This window comes from Ahaetulla prasina, chromosome 3 (assembly GCF_028640845.1).
Source record: "Ahaetulla prasina isolate Xishuangbanna chromosome 3, ASM2864084v1, whole genome shotgun sequence".
Taxonomy (NCBI): Eukaryota; Metazoa; Chordata; class Lepidosauria; order Squamata; family Colubridae; genus Ahaetulla; species Ahaetulla prasina.
The window spans coordinates 206,691,441-206,710,746 of NC_080541.1; the positions used below are offsets into that span (position 1 = coordinate 206,691,441).

The 19,306-nt window shown below is 42.6% G+C and overlaps 1 protein-coding gene across 4 annotated transcripts in view; it reads right to left on the reverse strand.

Moving 5' to 3' along the window:
* NFATC2 (nuclear factor of activated T cells 2) overlaps positions 1-17,448 on the reverse strand; it is a 233,824-nt gene extending 216,376 nt beyond the window's left edge. For 3 of the 4 annotated variants that reach the window (XM_058175793.1, XM_058175790.1, XM_058175789.1), the window contains exon 1: positions 17,037-17,448. Coding sequence is in view for 2 of the 4 variants with exons in the window: in XM_058175790.1 (XP_058031773.1) it covers positions 17,037-17,100 (64 nt within the window). In the remaining 2 variants the exon portion in view is untranslated. Of the gene's footprint in view, positions 1-16,527; positions 16,725-17,036 lie in introns of those variants that run through there. The other variant, XM_058175791.1, reaches the window with a different exon arrangement.
* Between the last annotated feature and the right edge of the window lie 1,858 nt (positions 17,449-19,306).

A 19,306-nucleotide genomic window follows, 5' to 3' on the forward strand; every position in this document is an offset into this window, starting at 1 on the left:
CCAGCACTTACGTAAAACGCCAATGATACACTTCTGGGCTTATTGTTTTACACACACACACACATGCACTTTAACAGCCCAGACTAAGATGTCTACCCTCTAGATTAGATAGTTGCATATCCTCAACACTGCCAAAACAAGCATTACAGGAGGGATCTGGATGTCATCCAGCCAAGCTGTGCTTCAGCAGCAAACCAGACAGGCTTTTAATCGCCCATCTTTAGCTGTCTTTTCTTCTGTTTACTTTTCTTTCCCAGCTTCCCATTTTTTTATGTCTTAACCGAATAAGAGAGTTGGAAGGGACCTTGGAGGTCGTCTAGTCCAGCCCCTTGCTCAAGCAGGGGACCCTATACCAGTGGTTCTCAACCTTTATAGTGCTGCGACCCCTTTAATACAAAAGCTGGCTTGTGGAGTCAACCATTGGAGCGCGATTCTTCGACTCGCAAGTATACTTCCCATATTTCCAATTGTCTTAGGCGACCCCTGGCAAATCGTCATTCGACCCCCAATGGGGTCGCGACCCACAGGTTGAGAACCGCTACCCTATACCATTTCAGAAAAGTGGCTGTCCAGTCTCTTTTTTAAAAGCCTCCAGTGATGGAGCACCCACAACTTCTGAAGGCAAGCTGTGCCACTGGTTAATCGTTCTCACTGTTAGGAAATTTCTCCAAAATGCAAAATCAGCATTTTGCATCATCATCAATTTGGACTGCAGTGGATTAACATAATTTAGACTGCAATGATTTATATAATATTAATGGATTAATATAATTGGTGGATTAATATAATTATCCACTGAAAATTAATAGAATATGCCAGCTATATGAAATAGAAATCCATCACATCTTCACAATACATAGTGAAGATAACTCATCAATGCAGGGATGTCACACCAACATCTGCTCTATAAGTGGCCATTATCTAAAGGTCAGTATCCCTGCCTATATACTTCCGACCTTTGACCCAGTAGTGGGTTGTTCCTGGTTCCATTCGGTTCTTGCGAACCGGTAGTAACGGCAGCAGGAAGCTCCACCCACATCATCACAGATGATCTGCGCATGCGCAGAAGCACGCAGGCGCCTGTTGCAAACTGGTAGCGGAGGTAAGCAGAGGAAACCCCTGCTTTGACCTCCTGCTAATGCAATGTTTCTCAACCTTGGCAACTTTAAGGTATGTGTGGGCTTCAATTCCCAGAATTCCCCAGCCAGAATCTATAAATAGTACTGTAAGGCAGAGTTATGTTACTGAAGTAGGGGCAAAACACTGAGCAGAAGGTTGTTTTAAGTCTGAGAGATTAATTCCAGGTGATACATACTGTATCAACAGGTGGCATTTTCAGCATCTGCAAAGTCACATCACAGATTAAAAATTCCAGTGCTCACTCCAAAGCCTTAGACAAATTTTCCTTGAGAATCAAGCATGGTAGCATGGGAAATATCAGAACAGCAGGCCATCATCAGAGTTCAAATCTCTCTCTAGGCTTAAAACCTGTTGAGAAATCTTGAAACAATCTCCTCCTTTTCTCTAGCTTAAATCCGATAGTTGTGAATTTGTAGGTGTGCTCTGTAGCATGAACCAGTCTGAATTGTGAGTATTTCTATATTTAACATTTTTCTATTGCTTTATCATTGAGTGCTTGCACGCAAATGAGAGGTGGGTTTCAGCAGGTTGTGACCAGTTCTGGAGAACCGGTAGGGGAAATTCTGAGTAGTTCGGAGAATTGGTAGTAAAAATTCTGACTAGCCCCGCCCCCATCTATTCTCTGTCTCCAGAGTCCCAGCTGATCAGGAAGAAATGGTGATTTTGCAGTATCCTTCCCCTGGATTGGGGAGGGAATGGAGATTTTGCAGTATCCTTCCCATGCCACGCCCACCAAGCCACACCCACAGAACCTGTAGTAAAAAAATTTGAAGCCCACCACTGAGACAATTGCAAGTGTCTCTCTACTCCTTGAATACAGAATAATAGCCTTTATACAAACCAGGCAAACTTGATGTTTCAAGAGGTTGCCTTCAAGTGCTTAATAACATCTCATATGCCAGAAGTGAATCAGGCAAAATACTCATTGAAAAGACATAAAAAAAACCCCAAGCTGTTTTATGACCCAGCCCTGCCCTGTCTAGCGTAGGTCCTTTCAGATCCAAACTCTGGGAAACTACAACTTACAGGGGAGCAGAAAATGACCAATTAAAGAGAGCAAAAATTGATAAGGAAAGCAGCAAAGAGTTGGATGTAAGCATCTGGGCCAGAATGGAAACATCAGAACCCATCAGCCTGCTGATTAATTGCATGCTGTAGGCAACTGTACAAGTAGTCCTTGACTTATGACTGTAACGGAGCTTGGAATGTCTGTCATAAGCCATGACAGTTCTAAGTTGAGGTATACCCATGTGATCTAAAAGTTTGTGATTTCATAAATTTTTTTGTGGCAGTCATTAAGCAATGCACAATCATAAAGTGAATGTTGCAGTCATAATATTTGCAGATCCCTCGCATCCTGGACATAAACTGCTTCAACTCCTACCCTCAAAACGACGCTATAGAGCACTGCACACTAGAACAACTAGACACAAGAACAGTTTTTTCCCGAAGGCCATCACTCTGCTAAACAAATAATTCAACACTCAACACTGTCAGACTATTTACTGAATCTGCACTACTATTAATCATTTCATAGTTCCCATCACCAATCTCTTTCCACTTATGACTGTATAACTATAACTTGTTGCTGGCAATCCTTATGATTTATATTGATATATTGACCATCAATTGTGTTGTAAATGTTGTACCTTGATGAATGTATCTTTTCTTTTATGTACACTGAGAGCATATGCACCAAGACAAATTCCTTGTGTGTCCAATCATACTTGGCCAATAAAAATTCTATTCTATTCTATTCTATTCTATTCTATAAAATGTGCCCATTCATTCCAATGGGCATTTTTTGATGGAAACAAGCTAAAAAGCCAAAAAACCAGCAAAAAAACTAACAACCCTGCAGCATAAATCATGGTCATGAGCAGTGGTGAAATCCAGGGGTTTTTTTACTACTGGTTCTGTGGGCGTGGCTTCGTGGGGAGGTAATGTGACGTTGTGGATGTGACCAACTTTTCTTTCCTTTTCCTTTTTTTACTTTTAAAAGCATTTTTTCTGCAACCACTTTGACCGAAGAGGTTGTAGAAAAATGCTTTTAAAAGGCTCTGATGATCCCAGCTGAGCCACGTGATCATCAGAGGCTTTTTTTTAACTTTTAAAAGCATTTTTTCGGCCAAATAAAAAATGCTTTTAAAAGTAAAAAAAAACAAACACCTCTGACGGCTCAGCTGGGCATGAGGTGGGGTGCAGGGATTTTTGCTACCGGTTCTCTAAACCACCTTCTGCCATCGCTACCAGAACAGGCGATCCAGTCCAAACTGGAAGCATTTCACCTCTGTTCCCACCCCACTCTGGGGCCAGCCAGAGGTGGTACTTGCCGGGTCTCCGAACTGCTCAAAATTTCCACTACCAGTTCTCCAGAACCTGTCAGAACCTGCTGGATTTCACCCTTGGTCATTGTAACCAGACATAAAAGTGAAGCTGATTGACAAGTGCCCTTCTGGGGGAATTCATCAAAATTTCAAATGGTCACTAAGAGACAGTTCATTGAGGATTATAGTTGCAAGTCTTGAAGGCCACTAGAAGGCAGGAAAGAGATGCAGAAAGCTCTCAAGGCTTTCTGCCACCTGGTGGTTTCCTGGAAATTTACAACTGAGTTTTGCTATACAACTGAAGTCAACATTCTATCCAGGATTTAAAAATCACCTAGCTGTATTGTTGGATCTATAATTACACATGAGCCCTTATTAAGAGTTAGAATCAAGCATACTTTTATTTACTTGTAAAGTGACTTCCCCTAACCCAGGGGTCTTTTTTTTAAATTTGAATTTATATCCCGCCCTTCTCCGAAGACTCAGGGAGGCTTACATTGTGTTAAGCAATAGTCTTCATCCATTTGTATATTATATACAAAGTCAACTTTTATTGCCCCCAACAATCTGGGTCCTCATTTTACCTACTTTATAAAGGATGGAAGGCTGAGTCAACCTTGGGCCTGGTGGGACTTGAACTTGCAGTAATTGCAAGCAGCTGTGTTAATAACAGACTGCTTAGTCTGTAAAGCCACCAGAGGCCCAGGTCTTTAAACTTGGCTCTTTTAAGACTTGTGGACTTCAACTCCCAGAATTCCTCAGCCAGCTTTGAGTTGACTTGTGGACTTGAGTTGAAGTCCACAAGTCTTAAAAGAGCCAAGTTTGCAGACCCCTGCCCTAACCCACACGCTCTGGTTAGTGACCAGATGCCTCAGTCAACTTCACTGGTTGAGGTACAGTTGGAGACTTTGAAGGTGTAATGGTTGGTGGGAAAGACCTTGGGAGATGGGGCAGTTGAGTAGAGATGCTACCTCGGGAGTATTCAGATAATAGACTGCATAGCCTAGAGCTGCATAATAAGTGGAAGCCTCTGTCACACAATCTTTTAAAGGCGACAGTGGGAGATTTGTACTTTCAGACTGACAAGATTCTGCTAATTCTGTATATCAGGCTGATGAAAGAGGGTTTATATCAGTGGTGGGTTTCAAATTTTTTTACTACTGGTTCTGTGGGTGTGGTTTGGTGGGTGGGGCATAACTTGATGGGTGTGGCTTGGTGGGCAAGGCAGGGGAAGGATACTATAAAATCTCCATTCCCAGATAAAATTTTGACAGCTGCTGATGACAACCTAATTAGGAAATTATATTTATTTATTAGAATTTAATTTAGAAGAAGAATAAGTTAAAGAGAGAATGATTGCCTAGGGGAAAAACTTCGGACATGGAATTGACTTGGAAGTATGGCAAAAACTCTGGACTCAAAACTACAAAATGACAATGTCTACTGCATATAAAGAGAATTTGTACAAGATGTTTTATAGATGGCACTTACCTCCGACAAGAATTGCTAGAATGTTTAAGAATAAATCTGCAAAATGTTGGAAATGTCACCAGACACCCGGTTCATATTACCATATGTGGTAGACATGTGTAGAAGCTAAAAGATATTGGTCTAAAATCCACACATGGTTGGAAAAGATGATTAAGAAACATATTGATTTTAAACCAGAAATTTTTTTATTGGGAATTATAGCTGAAACATATAATAGAGAAGTGAGATATTTGATTGTAAATGTTTTAACAGCAGCTAGGATTGTATTTGCCAAAAATTGGAAAAATGAAAGACTTCCATTGCAAGATGAAATTATTATGAAAATGTTGGAATGTGCAGAAATGAGTAAATTGACATTAGAAATTAGAGAACAGGAAGAGAAACAATTCAATAAAATATGGGATCTCTTTTATCAGTGGTTAGAGAGATATGTTAAAGAGATTTAAGTAAGATTGTATAATGAAAACGTTAAATTACATGATGGAGTTTAGGGAATGAGATTGGAGATGTTTAACATTAAATTAAGAAAGCTGATTAGAATAGAGAGAATGAAATGTTATTCTTAATTGAGACTAATTGATTAAAATGTCAAGAGATACATTATATTGATAAAAAAATAAGATTGATAAATTATTGATAACACCGACGCAACGTCTTTGGATTGAAGATTGTTTTATGTATGTGTGTTTGTAAAAAATAAAAAAGTTTTTATAAAAAAAAAATCTCCATTCCTTCCCCAATCCAGGGGAAGGTTACTGCAAAACCCTCATTTCCTCCCAATCATCTGGGACTTGGGAGGCAGAGAATAGATGGGGGTGAGGCCAGGTAGAATTTTTGCTACCGGTTCTCCAGAACTGGTCAGAACCTGCTGAAACCCACCTCTGGTTTACATGTGAATAGATGAGTGTGTGAACCCACTCACCCCTTCCCAAAGAGATACAATCAAGATTCACAGTCAGGGATGTCCACCTGCACTCTGCTGCAAATAAGTGTCCCTTCACACTTGAGCTAATCACACAGAGTAGGAACATGTAGCCGACAGGATCTGTTTGTATGCACAAATGGGCCCCTTTTGGGCATGCCTTGTGAATGCCTGAGAAAAGGTTTCCCTTTGCCCAAACAACTTCACGTGAGGAATATTGCTAATTCCGATCCATTTTTAAGTTGAATCCATACCACTGAGAAAATGTATGAGAAATATTGTATCCAAGGTTCACAGAACTAGCTCTGGAACCAAATAATTAGCTATTCTTTCTTTTCATAGTGTCCTCCGGTAGTGCTAGTAGGAAATTCTGGGACCTGTCAGGGAATTCTGGGAAACCCTTCAAGTTAGGGAAGGCTATAGGAACAGGACAGGGAAGACAAAGGTTAATTAACATTACCGTTGTTGCTACCGGTAGCAACAGTTTCCCACTAAAAGTATTGGTAAGTATTTTATAAAAAGTAAAAAATAAAATACGAATACAGATCCCTTAAAAACATATTTAATTTTGGGGTCAGTCTGAGTCAGAGATATTGCTCCCAGTTTGAAGCATAATGTGGTTTTGGTAAGAAAAGCCAATGGAAAAATTGCTCATAATCTCCATGTTCCATTAAAAGTGCTGAAGGCAGCCTTGAAAACCAATGGAATGTACATATCATAATAAAAAGTGTATAGGAAGCCAAATATTGGAAAAGGCTTCCTAAGATATTATTATCCTAGGCTTTTTTCTCCACAGAGGTGAATGATGACATTATTTTAGTCGAACAACTGAGTTTGCTCAACATAAGTTTATATCTAGTCACTTTTGAATAGGAACTTTTGCTAAAACGTAAGCACAGAATTTACTATTAGATATGTCAGAAAAGGATCATACATGTACACTAAATAAATTACACATTTTATAATTTTTATTCCTATGCATTTTTTTTCTTTTTACCATGTACCTGTTTAGTTGTTTGGGAACAGAAAAAATAGCAGCCAAGTCTTACACGGTAGCATATTAAAAACTACAAATCGAATCTATAATAAACTTGGGTTAATTTAAAAACTACTGAAATGGGGGGAAAGTCATGAGTTAATTTCCATTGAAAACAAGCAGCCTTAATTTAAGAAACAATTAATTGGATTCAGCTTTAAACTTGGTTACAGCTATATTAGGTTGTATGGTCCAAAGTCTACTTTATCAGAAATATTCATGGTTTTTCCCCCCTCTACAATATATTAACAAGAATAATCCATTTTAAAGATAAAGGCTAAATATGCTAAATATACATACATACATACATTACATACATACCGGTACATACATGCATACATACATATAATAGCATAATGCCCTACGTACTGATAATATTTTACATGAAATCTCACTATGTAAAATATGTTCATTAATTAGAAAAGCATTTCTATCTGTTTAGTGTTTTGGTGCTAGCAGAATTGCAAATTAATTTGCTAAATTATAATAACACAGACCTTAAACATGAGTTTATTACATCTCTCAAAGGTCACTTCCATTTATTTTATTTTATTTTTATCCCGGCCACAATCAAGGAAACCCAATCTATTATTCAATTTCATCGGGTATAGCTTCCTTCCAGAGTTTAAACAATTTTATCAAGAACAAAAGACACAACTTCAGAATAGTTGGAACAAGACGCTCTCTAATGTGCTGATCTGCTTTCTGAAATGACTCTTACCAGATTTTTGTCCTAATTATGCCTTCCTGTACTGTGATCTTTAACACCCAGATTTCAAGCATCAGGAATAAAGTTTCATAAATTGACGAGACTTCATGGAAGTATTTTCATATATTTTGCTATTCTGGAGCAACTTCTAGAACATCAACAACCCACTTCTTAAGTCTGGCAGGGCAGCCACCCAGTAAATTGAAAAATGAATTTGTGAGATCCTCACATACAAACAAATTTAACAATTTTACTGGGGTTAGGATTAGCCAAGAAGTAAATTTACCACTTTTAATAATAAACATGTAATCTCTGTATGCATATGTGTATATGTCTGTGTGTCTGTCTATGTTAATATTCTGGAACCACAACTGCCCCCTGAGGATTTTAAAATGGGCAAACACCCCCTGCAATAACCCCTGGAGATCCCAGTCTACAGTGTAAGAAATCACACCTAATCTCACCTAATTAATCCTACTGCTTTTTATAAACTAAGTGAACACCAACCAATCATATCATATAAATCAAGTCACCAAATTAGGACACTTTACAGTGGCCATGGTTGTTTGATTTCTAGAATATAATGGTTACGGTTATATATTTGACCCAGTGGTGAAATGTAAAATTTGTTACTACCGGTTCTGTGGGCGTGGCTTGGTGGTAGGGTAATGTGACTGGGTGGGCGTGGACAACTTTTTTTTTTAAAGCATTTTTTTCTACAACCTCTTCGGCCAAAGAGGTTGTAAAAAATGCTTTTAAAAGGCTCTGACGATACCAGCTGAGTTGCCTGATCGTCAGAGGCTTTTATTTTCTTTTAAAAGCTTTTTTTTTGCCTTTAAAAGAAAAAAAGCCTCTGACGATCAGGCAATTCAGCTGGGATCGTCAGAGCCTTTTAAAAGCATTTTTTTACAACCTCTTTAGCTGAAAAGGTTGTAGAAAAAATGCTTTTAAAAGGCTCCGACGATCCCAGCTGAGCCGCGTGATCATCAGAGCCTCTTTTTTTACTTTTAAAAGCATTCTTTTGGCCAAAGAAAAAAATGCTTTTAAAAGTAAAAAAAAAAAACCCCTCTGATGATCGCGCGGCTCATCTGGGCATGGGGGGGTGCAAGGATTTTTGCTACCGGTTCTTCAAACCACCAACCGCCATTGCTACCAGATCGGGTGATCCGGTCCAAGCCGGGAGTATTTCATCCCTGATTTGACCTGAAAAATAAAATAAAATAATTGCCCACTGAATATGAGCATGTCATGAAAAAAGCAATGTCATAATTATTGTCCCTGGATTATTGGAATAAATTTAATTGGTTAAATTTAGCATAATATATAGCAATAGCCCTTAGACTTATATACTGCTTCATAGTGCTTTACACAGCCCTCCCTAAGCAGTTTACAGAGTCAACATATTGCCCTCAACAATCTGGCTCTTCATGTAACCGATCTCGGAAGGATGGAAGGCTGAGTAAACCTTGCACCAGTCAGGATCGAACTGCTGGCAGTCGGCAGAGTTAGCCTGCAATACTGCATTCTTCAAATATATGAATTATATATGTAAATCACTAATAACTGTAATTTGTTAAACTTGTATGCTGCCCAACTCTCCACAACCCTGGGTGGTTTACAACAATCAAAAGAAATTACAAAAAAATCAATGAAAGATTAAAAATAAAGATAAAAGTTGGACAGATCAATGAAGCGAGGGGTCCCACTCTCCCTTGCCAGAGGCCTGGGAGAAGAGCCAGCTCTTCCCAACTGTAATAATAACATCTTAATATTTAAGTGTCAAGATCCCATGATTGATACTACTATAATTATCAATCCCTCTAAATTAAGATAAAGTCTCTTTTCAAGCAGGCATAGCTCCTGCTGATATTTTGACACTTCTCCACAGTTTTTGTTGGCACCAGTTCATAAGTGGCTTCCCATTGCCTGCTTCCACAGTGTTTTCCAACTTCCCATCTAACCACCCTGGGAATGCCTGATGGTCTCCCATCCAAGAGTAACCAGGTTCTCAGGGCCTGCCTATCATTAATAGTCCTTTTGGATACTGAACCAAGCCATGTGGTGAATTGGATGAAACCTCAATGTATGTTCAATCCCACTTCTCCAGAGTAGTTTCCACCCCTGTCCGACTGCATCAATGTATGTAGCTGCTTGTTGTCTCAAGAAGGAACCCCACCAGTGCTGGTATTCAGCTGGTTCAGACCGGTTTCAGCCATCCAGTAGCGGCGACCAATAAATGGGCCCTCAATAAATAAGCTACAACAGGTGATTTATTGGTAAAGATTTTTCTTCTCCCTGCAGTGGCATATCGGTTGTAAAATACTTCCTATGAGAGGCATGCCAGGCGTTTAACTTAAATTTTACCTTTTTTTAGCTGGACAAATCTCTTTTAGCCCACTTACTTCCTGCGTTGCATTCTTGCTGGATTTTATTATAAGCTTTTTTTATTTTTTGTCATAAGATGCACCATGAACTACTATGAACCAATCAATCTTATAAAGTGAGTGACATACAATATAAAATAAATGCATAAGCATAATATTCTTATTTATTAAATTTATTATGGCTGCCAGCTCCAATAACCTATGATGCATTTTTTTTAAAAAAATAATTCTTTCTTTTTAGAATTCATTATCTCAAACATATGAAATTTTTCTGCTTCCCGGGGTGCTATGCTCTCAAGGGATCTTAAACATAAGCACCATATAAACAGAGGTTGAATAATCTTGAAAAAGTGGCAAATTTATTTAAAAACTAGGACTTGCAAACTTTGATAGAGCTGTAGTCCTGTGCTACAGAGAGGAATGCTAGTTTCCCCCAGCCAATATTGCTAGTTTGGTCACCAGTAAATGGGGCATTTTGTCTACCCAGCCTTTCCCAATCTTCCCAAAATATGTGGACTTCAACTCCCAGAATTCCCCAGCCACTAGCTGAGATTGGGAAATTACATCTACATTTGACCAATTTCATAGGCTATTTCTGGGAGCTACAAGCCATGCCTCTTGCTGCCAATATTGACCGCCTAACCCAGGGATCTGCAATCCTAAACACTCAGAGTCATTTGGACCTGTTTCCCATAGAAAAGAAAACACCGGGCGCCACAAACCCTGGGTGGGCGTGGCCAATTCCACATCACTCACTTCCACCAGTCACATGCCCCCCCAGCCACACCTACCCAGCCGCTCAATAGGGCAGAGAACCACTTGTTAAAAAACACCGGGAATCACAAAACCCTTTTGACATCTCTCCCTTTCTCGCCCTCCCTCCCTCCCTCTCTCTCCCCCTCTCTCTGTATCTCTCTGTCTCTCTCTCTCCCCCTCTCTATTTATTTATTTATTTATTTATTTAATCATATTTATATATTTATATACCGCCCTATCTCCCGAAGGACTCAGGGCGGTTCACAGGCACTTAAAAACACATAAATACAATATAAAAACAATTTAAAAACTTATTCTATAAGCCCGTTAATTAAAATATAAAAATAAAACCCAATTAAAACCCAAATTTAAAATCTAGCTCAGTCCTGCACAATTAAATAAGTATGTTTTAAGCCCGCGGCGAAAGGTCCGAAGGTCCGGAAGCTGACGAAGTCCGGGGGGTAGTTCGTTCCAGAGGGTGGGAGCCCCTCTATGTCTTTGTCTCTGCCCTGGATGCTTCTCCATCCCCCGCTGTTGCCTTTACCTTCTCAAGGAGTGACTGGGAGGGGAGGGCAAGGGGCAGGGCCAGCCAGTGGTGGGATCACCTGACAGGGAGCCACAGTAGAGGGCCCAAAGAGCCACATGCGGCTCTGGAGCCACAGGTTGCTGACATCCGGCCTAACCATAATCATCTCCAAGGTTTGTGCTCATTCAAGATTAGTTATCCAGTCCTACTGATGATCCTAACAGATGAAACTCTATTTATTAAATTTATATGCCACCCATCTTGCTATTCAGAAGTTGTACAGAATACCCCAAATGCTCCACATAACCTATGATCTTATAGCTGAAGAAGTTGACGAGTTGCTAGATCACCATTACAGTACAATCACTTGTCAACAAAGGTCCCATCACACCTAAAGAAGAATAAGTGATGACTGTTTTGCTCACTGAAGGGTGGACCTTAGAGGAGGAACCAATCACCTTGCCAGCCTCATTGCTGAAGAGATCTTGGCAGCAATAATGCACAGCTAATGTGGCCAATGTATGTATTCATGGGATGCTGACATAATGAGGTAGAACGGGAAAGCAGAGCTGCTCTGATTAATTATAGGGTGATTTTTCCTCCCCATCCAGCTATAGAAAGAATCTTTGAAGCTTATTCGACTCTTGAAATAAGCCACAAAATTCTCTGCTGTAGTTTCCTTTTCAAATTATCTGCTCGGAAATGGGGATCATTTCTGAAATGTAAAATAAGGTGGGCCTAACCATGAACAAATATCCCTGGAATCCTTTCATATGCAAATAAGGTAAAGATTCCCTTCACACATATGTGCTAGTCGTTCCTGACTCTAGGGGGTGGCGCTCATCTCCATTTCAAAGCCGAAGAGCCAGTGCTGTCCGAAGACGTCTCCGTGGTCATGTGGCCGGCACGACTCAACGCCAAAGGCAAACAGAACGCTGTTACCTTCCCACCAAAGGTGGTCCTTATTTTTCTACTTGCATTCTTAAGTGCTTTTGAATTGCTAGGTTGGCAGAAGCTGGGACAAGTAAGGGGAGCTCAACCTGTTATGAGGCACTAGGGATTCGAACCGCTGAACTGCCAACCTTTCGATCAACAAGCTCAGCATCTTAGTCACTGAGCCATCACATCCCTATACATGCAAATAGCTAAGGCCAAAGAAGCAGGATTACCCTATCTCTCTGCTCCATGTCCATTAATCCTGAGTTATTATCCCCTCTGCATTCAAAATCATTTCACTAAGCCCATTATGAAAAATGAGCATAACACACAGTCTGGTTGTACAATCACCCAAATCCAGCCATTGGAATTCACAGTTAATAATTTAGAATTGTGTGTGAACCCAGCCAACTTCAACACACTCTTAAATTCTAGGCTTAGTTCTCACACATTAGACTAAAACGTTAGTGACTTAGTGTGTTGTGCTAGCTGGGTTTAATTAGCTATTAGGGTACTGGGCAAGTAACAATACCGGTAATATGGTTGATCTCATTTTAGTTTTGCAGTGATATGAAAATCCAATCATTACAGCTTAGCAACAGCAATCAGTTTTGCTGCTAAATAAAACACGATCAAGTACTACACTCTGCAATTTGGAGTATTACAACTCCTGTAACACTAGAAGTTGCTACTCCAATTAAAATGCTATGTAAAACCAGCAATTCAGGTTTTGATATGTACTCTGCTGACAGTTCAGAGAGTAAGAAAGTTACAAGAACAGTTGCAATGGCAAAAAAAAAATCGGGAGCACAGTTGTGTACTTGATGATTCAGAAGGTAATTTTGGAGTAGTATTCAATGGATATGGGACCATTTAATGATATACAGACCACTGGCTTCAGTCCCAATTCCATTTCCTGGGCCTCAAAGGCACACTAGTATTTAACTGAGCTGCAACCCTTCACCTGCGCAAGAGAATCAATATTAGTGAGACCTAAAATATTCCTGCAAGAAAATTGGGGGAGGGGGGAACATGTGAAGGAGCAAAATGCAGTCCCACCCCCATTGAAAAATCTCAGGGCAGCCTGACTACAGCAATGCTAACCGGTACTGCTCATTAATACGAAACCCTGTTCTCCATTAACCCATTGCCCTTCCGCCAAGCAAATCTTCCCACACCTGGAAGTCATGCTTCAGATTTAAAGAAGACCTTTTAATGAGCGATGGGATTAGTTAACACTGCCCGCAGTCTGAAGTTCGGTTTAATGAGGACCCAGATGGTTGGGGACAGTAGGCTGATATTGTCAACCACCCAGAAAGTGGGCGGTATTTAAGTCTAAGTGCTATTACCCTTGCTAGTTCACCATTCGGATCTATCAACTTAGCCTGGCTAGGTGGCTCAGTGGCTCAGCTTGTCGATCAGAAAGGTCGGCAGTTCGGTGGTTCGAATTCCTGGTACAGGTCTCCTGCGTGAGCAGGGGGTTGGACTAGATGACCTCCAAGGTCCCTTCCAACTCTGTTACTGTTAACCCAGGCAGGTTTGAGATCCGTTCGGCCACTCGGGGGTGAGCTCGCCTATTTTGCTTTACCAGATCCTTCTCTGTGCCTTTATCACCCGCCAGCTCGTGGCCGGCTCGGAAGAGAGAAGACAGGACAAGCAATTGCTGAGAAGGGGGACGTCCCCTCCAGCCGGGAGGGCGTGCGTGGGGGTGGGGGGAACGGGCAGTGAAATCCCGAGAGACACTTTCCAACCGGCCGGGTGTTGGAACATTTCACCGGAGCCTTTTTCTCCAACGCGATCAGAAAATCACGCTCGCTCGTTCGCTCTTACACACCCAAAGCAAAAACGCGCGCCTGCAATCCTTTCACCGCCACTCCCAACCAGCTTCATCTTAACTGCACTCTCCGCGCTCCTCCTCCGCAGTTTCTCATCTCCGGAGCTCTTGCCCCGGACGCGCTGGACTCGACTTTGCCTCTCAGCAGAGGAGGCTGAGTCATGAACTGCGGGCCCCGAGGTCCGGGGCCCGAAAGGGAGACCCGAAGGAGGCTTTAACTCTGTTAACGAGCAGCCCGACTCCCGGGAAGAGTCGGTGCAGTTCAGGAGGAAGGCGTCCCCGCAGGGTCCTCGTTGGAACGACTTGCCTCCAAAAGTTGCGGATGCTCCAACACTGGAAGGTTTTGAGAAGAGACTGGACAACCATTTGTCTGAAATGGAAATAGGGTCTCCTGCCTGAGCAAGGGGTTGGTCTAGAAGACCTCCAAGGTCCCTTCCCACTCTGTTACTTTTAAATCAACCCACTATCTGGCCTCGAACGATGCCTATAATAATGCAAAATTATCCCCATACCAAATTATCCCCATTCCCTTGTTGCAAGGTGAATGCTAGCCAGAGCCAATGCAGACGTTGAACCTTCGATTGGTTAAGGCCTTGAGTGAACCCTGCCAACCGTATCTTAGCCCACCAGCACGTTGGGCAAGCCACGGAGTTGGTTGGGTAGCTTTAAACTATTTGCTACCGATCGCTCTCCAGAAAATTCCCTATAAACTCTCCAGATTGGAAAACTGCTGCTGGTTCAGGTCCAGCCGGGCTCTTTACTCCCCGAAATGGAGAGAGAGCCTCAAATGATTCTGAGCCGGGCACCTGAATCTACCTAATTCTCTCAACGCGCAGCCTCGCGTGCCCAATTCAAGGAAAGCGACAGACGCCTCCGCTGGAAGGCCCGGGCTGGACGGAGGAGCCATCCACGTTGATCTCGACTGAAAACTCCTCCCCTTCGCCCTTCTTAACCCTTCCTTCACTTCGAGGGACACGCAGGGACGGGGCTCACGGCACCAAACCTGGAGGGAAAGGTTGGGGAGAATAGTTACTTGGTCCCACCCGCTCCTCCCTTGGTCCGTGTAGGATTTGTGCTCCAGGGCTAAATTCCACTGATGAAGTCCTATTTGGGGGAAACCACAATATTGAAATATGATATTCAGAGATTATATTTAATACATTCCTACCTTTCACTGATTAATACATTCCTATCTTTCACTAATATACTCATGCCTTTTGCCTCTGTCGCCTTTAAGGAAAGGTAGCGATCTATCCGATGTCAAATGCTGAAGCACATTTTGAATGCCCCTCTTAGTATCTGGCTCTTGGGGTAATTGCTCCAATTTTCGCCCCATTCTCATTCCCGATGGGATTCCCAATCCTTTCCCACCCCTCCTTCCCGCCACCCTCGACGAGCCCTAATTTTGAATCCTTGGTGTTGCTGCTCTACCTCAACATCCTCAGATCGGATCTGCCGGAAAGCCAGTAGCGCGATCCCAATAAAGGAACTGGGAATATGTCAGTTATAAGGCCGCCGTTCAAAAGAACGGTTCTTCTGCTGTTCTGAGAATCTTAACCAAAGCGCCATTGGTGCGCGCTGCTGAAGATGCCTGGCAGGACTAGGCAGGAACTAAAAAATATTGGTGAGTGGATGGCTAAGAAGCAACCTAAAGGCGGAGAGCTCTACTGTAGGCATACTTGGAAATACAGCCCGGAAAACGTGGAGGGGAGCGGGGGTGGACTTCTGAGGAACTTCGCGCTCGGACGGATAAGTTTGGTACAACTAGAGCACTAAAATTGCGCGATTTATTTAAAATAGAGTAGGGTAGGGTAGGATAAGGTAAGGTAGAGTAGAATAAAGTACAGTACAGTACAGTACAGTACAGTACAGTACAGTAGAATAGAATAGAATAGAATAGAATAGAATAGAATAGAATAGAATAGAATAGAATAGAATAGAATAGAATAGAAATTCTTTATTGGCCAAGTGTGATTAGACACACAAGGAATTTGTTTCCCGTGTATAAACTCTCAGTGTATAAACATGCAAGAACAAAGTGATAGGTCATAGATCTTAAATCATACTTCACATTTCTCATTAACCTTGGCTCAAATCGGGCGCTCTGAGAATGGAGTCCAATCACGAGTTCAGCCCTGACGTGTATATTCGAGAGCGCTTGATTTCAGGAGAATGGCTTCTTCCCACACTGATTCCTCCCCCCCTTGCCTTAAAAAGCCCCAACTTCTGAAATCGGTTCTTTGAATCGAGAATTCAGTGCAAACCACGCTAGTGGTTTAATCAACCCCCGAAGGTCTGCGGTTCCGGGAAGGGGTTTGTCCCGGAGGAAAACGTCTCTTCGGAGGGATTAAAGAAGGAAAGGATCCCGAACGGAAAGGAGCGAACAAGCGAACCCACGCCAGGGATCCCCTCTAACCTCTCTCCCCGTTACAAAGGCATCCCCGGGCCGCGTGGGCGCCTACTCACCCGCGTGAAAATACTTCTTTTATTCCCGCTCTCCCGCCTTTCCACGGAATTCCCTTCCTATAATTCCCCAATCCACCTCAGCTAAAACAGGATCGAGAAAGGCGGCTGGTGGGGGATGCCGCTCTTAAGACGGGGATGCCTGTCAACTCAGGCCCGCCAGATCCCTCGGATCCCTCGTGGGCTTTCGTGCCTTTTTCCAAGCGGGAGACGCGCCCAGACTGTTGGAAGTGGGTTTAAGAGAGAGAAACGGAGAGCGCAAAAAGAGCAGGGAGGGAGGGAGTAGAGCTCACCCACCCGTGTTCCCAATTTACTCTGGGACAGCGAAAGCGGACAACAGGGGTCGGAGGGATCGGAAAAAATTAACTGGAGGAGGGGAAAAAGAAGAAGAAGAAGAAGAAGAAGAAGAAGAAGAAGAAGAAGAAGAAGAAGAAGAAGAAGAAGAAATAATAATAATAATAATAATAGTAATAATAGTAATAATAATAAACAAATGAATGCGAAGACTCTACCTTGATCCACAGACCTCATGATGTGGTGATAATGGACCAGCCGGCACGCGGTTTCTCTCTGCATTTGGATTATGAAAAATTAAAAGCTACTCGGGGAGAGAAAAAGACGCCGAGGATGGGCGAAAGAGCGAGCGGACAGAGGTAGTCTTCATTCAGACCATGGTCGTCCCGCGCCCATCCGCCGCCTCTCGCTCGCGTGGAAGGATCCGCGCCGCGCGTGGGATCCTGCGGCCCGGAGGGCGCTGCTGCTGGATTTGCGTGCTGCGAGAGGTGGGTCACCCGAGAGGGAAAAGCCACTTCCTTCCCTGCTCTGAGTGTTTATAGTCTTGAATGCTGTAAAATAACGGGATTCCCTCACTGTTTCCTCCTGTTTATGCCCAGTACCATGGAAACCCCTGGATCGCCTCCATCGCCTGAACTGAGGGCTTTCCTGCAAACTTCCACACTCCGGAATCCATGACGTCTCCTTGCACCGGAGCCAAAAGGCGGCCCTGTGGCTTCCCTCTCTCTCTCTCCCGCTCTCCTCTTTCTCTCGGCCATGACACAAGCAGCCGATTGTTGAGCTGCGTCGGGGTGGGGGTGGGGGGGGGAGAGAAAAGTAGGGGAAGCCAGGACCAAATTAAAAAAAAAAAAACCCTGGAGAAGATGATGGACGCATGGACCGGCAGACTCAGAATAACGGAGCTTACCTTTAAAACCAGAGGTGGGTTTCAGCAGGTTCTGACCAGTTCTGGAGAACTGATAGCGGAAATGTTGAGTAGTTCGGAGAACCGGTAAATACCATCTCTGACTGGTCCTGTCCTGATCTATTTTCGGCCTCCCGAGTCCCAGCTGATCGGGAGGAAATGGGGATTTTGCAGTAACCTTCCCCTGGTGTGGGGAGGGAATGGAGATTTTACAGTATTCTTCCCTTGCCACGCCCACCAAGCCATGCCACGCCCACCAAGCCACCACTGTTTAGAGCAATAGCAAAACAAACAAACAAATAAGCAACCCCCCTGCCCCCCACCCCACACACATCAGGAGACCAGATAACCAGAACTTTAATTTAGCCAAAGTTCCTTTTCATGACTGGATTCTTATAATCTGTGTCTCTCATCGCTTTTCAGTTCTTCTCACCAACCCCCACTAACAACAACCTGTTTTATCCTCAGAACAACCTTGCAAGGGAGGCTGAATTAGAAGAAGGGCAACCAATTTATACAGGGAAATGTTCCCTAATGAGCAAGTATATGAAACTGGATCTTCCCAATCCTAATCTTCATGGAAATAATGCGGGAATGTCTTTTTTCTACCTGGTTTTGAAATCATGTGAAAAACCAAGGGATGTGTGACCTGATTCTTGATGCATTTACCTGAGAAAGAGGCCCACTGAATTCAATGGGATTCTCTCCCAAAGTTTAGGGCATAAGTTTAGGTTGTTCTGCTTTGACCTATTAAATAGGGCAAAATCTAAGACATGGATAATTTCTGACTGGTTTGAGATCCAGCTAAGTCAAACTGCTGCCACTTTTGGAAAGCAAAAAAAAATAAAAATTGCAGAGACTTTTGAAGGAGAAAGGGATAAACAGAAATCTATCGATACTAAATATTATCAGTAGCTGAGATGTTAATTTTGGGGATCTAATGCCATTTATATCAGATATTCAACCAATAACTATCAGTGGGACAAGCAGAAGCTCGGGGATTGCCCTGAGAAATCTGCTTGGTTGGCCACATGGAATGGGACCACGGAATGGAGGAACAGCTATGAACTTGGATCATCGTGGAGCCCAAATGGTCTCCATGATATACGGAGAGTTGAGGAAGCTAAAGAGGGCTAAGAAATACCCACAGTACTACAGGGGAAGATCACCCCTAGAGCTCTATTAAAGCTTACTTTGAGGCTGTAAAACACGATTGTTTCTTCACCCTTCTTCATCCAGCAGCCTTGTTTTGGATGACCCATTCCAACAATTGTAGGCACCACGTGGAGTTGAACACAGTAAAAGCAGGATATAAATCTAGTGATTAGTTCACTCATATTTGCTCTACATTAGACACCAGTTTTGAAGTCAAGAGTTGACATGATGACAGTCTGAAGGGAAGTCTTCAGAAGAACCTTTTGATTCAGTAACCGATGCTCCTTGGCTACAGTTGTCATTTAATCATCAAGCAGAAGTTATGAGTCCAAGATAAGCCCTTCTGTTAGCATCACTCTTGCACTGGGAACTTCCACCCCTTCCAAGTGTATAGTTGGTCCTCTCAGTCTTGGTAGGTTTGAGTTGGAG